This window comes from Telopea speciosissima, chromosome 8 (assembly GCF_018873765.1).
Source record: "Telopea speciosissima isolate NSW1024214 ecotype Mountain lineage chromosome 8, Tspe_v1, whole genome shotgun sequence".
Classification (NCBI taxonomy): domain Eukaryota; kingdom Viridiplantae; phylum Streptophyta; class Magnoliopsida; order Proteales; family Proteaceae; genus Telopea; species Telopea speciosissima.
In genome coordinates, this window is record NC_057923.1 from 21,804,884 (window position 1) to 21,808,307 (window position 3,424).

Genomic DNA, 3,424 nt, shown 5'->3' on the forward strand with positions numbered 1-3,424 from the left:
GAATGTAATTTTCCCAAAAAAAAAAATACATGTATGAAACCCTCACTTCAAGAAATTATTGATCCGGAAAAAGATCCGTATGCAGATTCGAAGAGGGTTAAAATTGGAAGCTTGAATGATGAAACTGGATCGTAATCCGTGTCACGAACTGACACCATAAGCCCATATGGTATTAGGGTTGCTGAGGAGAGAAAGATAGAAGATCAAATCGAACTTCGGACCAAGTATTTTTTCTTGAAGTTTCAATAACTCTTGCAAAGACAACACAGAGGCCAGAGTGATTGATATGGCAACGAGCGCCAGAGACAGTCGACGAAGAAAAATTGCCGAGAGGGGATCTGATCGGCTCGCTCTCATCACTGGCCGAACCCAAAATTTACCACCACCATCATCACAATCACATCTTTCTCACACAGTATCATCACCAGAGTTTTCTTTCTATGATCAGAAACAACAATCCTATCCGTCTATTCAAAGCAATGGTATCTTTTTCTTCTCAACCCCCCCCCCCCTCCTCCCTTTCTTTCTTTCTTTCTGAAGAATTCAAAGAATCAATCGGTTTGATTCCCTTTACCTTACGAACTTTAGGAAGTTTTTTGGTTCCATTGATTTGAAATCTTTTGTGATCGACTGGCTGTAAATTTTATTAGTGTCATCAGGTGTGAATCATGTTGTGCTAGATCTGTGTGTAAACTAGGGGAGATACTTATTTGAAACTAAAGTGAAAGAAATTATTTTGTTAGACAACAGGGTTTCGTTGTTTGCCATCTTATTGAAACCTTTCAATGTCTCGTCACTGTTCTAGTGTCAATGTACATGAAATTTGCTTATACAAGTTCTAGGAATTCTAGGGTCAGTTTTGTTGTAAATGTGCAGGAAAATTTAGATATTAGGGGTTCCCTTTTTCACAATATTTAACTTAAAAAAGCAAATATTATATATATATATATATATTGGGGGGGGGGGGTTATGGAGGGAAGAAGGAACAGAACTTGTAGGATACTCAGAGTAGGGATCTGAAATAAACAGAGTGAAAAACTTGGAAATATTTGGGAATAACAGAAGAGAAGAAGATATAAGATATTGATAGAAGTCAAATGCTAGAGTGAAGCCTTTCACTACAATGATGGTGGAAGTATCAATTTGTAAATCAAAAAACATGCAAGCTTTGGATTTAACATGAAGTTGCTAGGCACAATGCGAGAGCGAGAAATGATATGGGAGCAATAGCATGAGAGCGCCTAATTGAAATCGCCCCTTGAGTTTTTCTGTGCTTTCACATCATGTATGTATTATATGAATTTTAAGTTTCATTAAACCTGAAAATAAGGTAAGGAACCAAGGGAAGCACCTCCACCCAGCATGGATTTTAGGTTTAGAGATGTCCTAATAAATTAAAGTATTCTTGGCTTTCAAATGTACTCCCAACCCCATCTACTGTATATGCTTCTTTCAGGCACTTGAAGTAAAGGATTGTGAGTGCTTTGACTCACAGAATGTGAACTTAAGGATCGAGAACAAGAGCACCTTGGTAAATTATTGGGTCATTAAAGTTTGTAAATGTGAATTAGAAAACAATCAGAAAACTTCTATATCCTTTCTTGGATTTCTTGAAAACCTCCAAAGGGAGGAGAAAAATATGCTTGTATTCTCAGAATAGAAAAACTAAAAGCATCAGAGGTATAAACAAAACCAATTTGTGGCACCCTTTGATGTATGCATTAGGTGTACATCAAAATTATAATTTTGGAGGGAGATTTGCATCATCTGTATATTGGTTGAAATCCTTATTTTTGACAAAAATGCTAGGAAATATGGCTTCCTGGCAAATGGTAATTCCAGTAAAGAAAGAATTGGAATTTTACGAATTCAGACATTTACCACTTAATTTACCCAAAAATTTAACTCTGTATTTTCATTAACTTATGTTCCAGTGGTCTACATAGTGGTTTTGTATCGTAATTGAATTAATAACTAAAATGATGTGTGCCGAGACCCAATTAACTATCTAATCTTCAAATCTGAGAAAAGTTAGGTCACCTTGTCAGTGCACCACAAAGACGTAGGTAGTTCAATATATTGCAAGATGTCTATGGTTATGGTATTAAATATTATGTCTTCAATTCCTACCATATATTCCACATTGTTGCTCATTGGTCCTTTTGGTATTACAGTCCCTTTTCAAGGTGAGGAATATGACCCTGGCACTGCCTCAACAAAACATGAGACCAGCAATAGCAATGCTGCCATTGGTACCAAAAGCAGAATGGAGCCCCGGCTGCAGAAATGTGAGACAAATGTTGACTACCTAAAAGCTGTTCCTCTGGACACCAGCAGCAAGAACTCAGCAGCTCAAAACTTCCCTACTTCAATGGTTGATGCTGAACTAAGTATCGAACCCAGGCGGCATCACTCCAAAATTTTCACTGCCAGCCGAATTAGTTCCTCAATCTCTGCTTCTGAGAGAACCCGTCTGCTTAGTTCTATTGGCATTGCCCTTATCGTCGTTCTATCTCATCTCAGGGTTCCTTTACTTGGCAGCAGCTTCGTAAGGAACATCATGGCGCTTAGACCAGTTTATCTAATACTGTTGACCGATGTTTCTATTGTGCTTGCATTGCTGCTACTTGAGAAGAAAGGGCACTCTTACAAAGCTCATGAAGAAGCAAGACAAACATCTTCTGAAGATGGGTACGATTGGGCAGAGGGACTAGGAAAGGCGTTGGAGATGGGGTTGGTTTTGCAGAAGGTGATTACTGCGGCCTTTTTGGACTGCAGTGTTTGCGTTGTTATTATTGTTTGTGGGGTTTCCCTGTTACAGCGTTGGATTTAGTGTTTTAAGTGTTTACACCTTCAGTTTTGCTGCGTTTTTTGTTTAGGGTAATCTTTCACGTCACTCTGGCAAGTGAAATCTATCACTTCACTAGCATCATTTTACCCTCACAACAAATATTTTTGTTAAGGAGGAATAGAGGGATAATTTTTGTAGGGTCGGTGCTCTGTGTGGGGAGTGTGGCCCCAGTCTGTGCAGGGGGCAATGAAAGCATGCATTGAAATCATGGGGGTGGGATTTGTGCCTTTCATGGGGGTCAGGATAGTCATTTCACCTTGTCTGTGTGTGGGCATGGGTGGTTTTCTCCCATAAAGAACTTTTCTCCTTTTTGGTAAAATCACACTAAAAAGTTCATTGAAAATCTCATCCTTTTTTCTCTTTGGCCTTGCCGCCTGGCTCTCCCTTCCGGCTCCCACTCTCTTCTCCACCCTTCTTGTCTCTCTCCCCTTGTCCTGTCTCCCCACCCCCCCCCCCCCTCTCATGTAACATCCCTGCCCAGCCCCATTCGTGCCTTCACCTACGTCTTCCCCCTTGGCCGTGAGCCTTCGTCGTGCTCATCTCATCTCTCTTCTCTCAACCCATCTGAAGAAA

The 3,424-nt window shown here is 40.0% G+C and overlaps 1 protein-coding gene across 1 annotated transcript; it reads left to right on the forward strand.

Annotated features, from left to right (window-relative positions):
- Window positions 1-209: 209 nt before the first annotated feature.
- LOC122670690 lies at window positions 210-2,870 on the forward strand. The gene is made up of 2 exons (XM_043867650.1): window positions 210-482; window positions 2,175-2,870. Exons 1-2 carry the CDS (start codon window positions 287-289, stop codon window positions 2,831-2,833), a joined length of 855 nt encoding a protein of 284 aa, XP_043723585.1. The 5' UTR covers window positions 210-286; the 3' UTR covers window positions 2,834-2,870.
- Window positions 2,871-3,424: the final 554 nt, after the last annotated feature.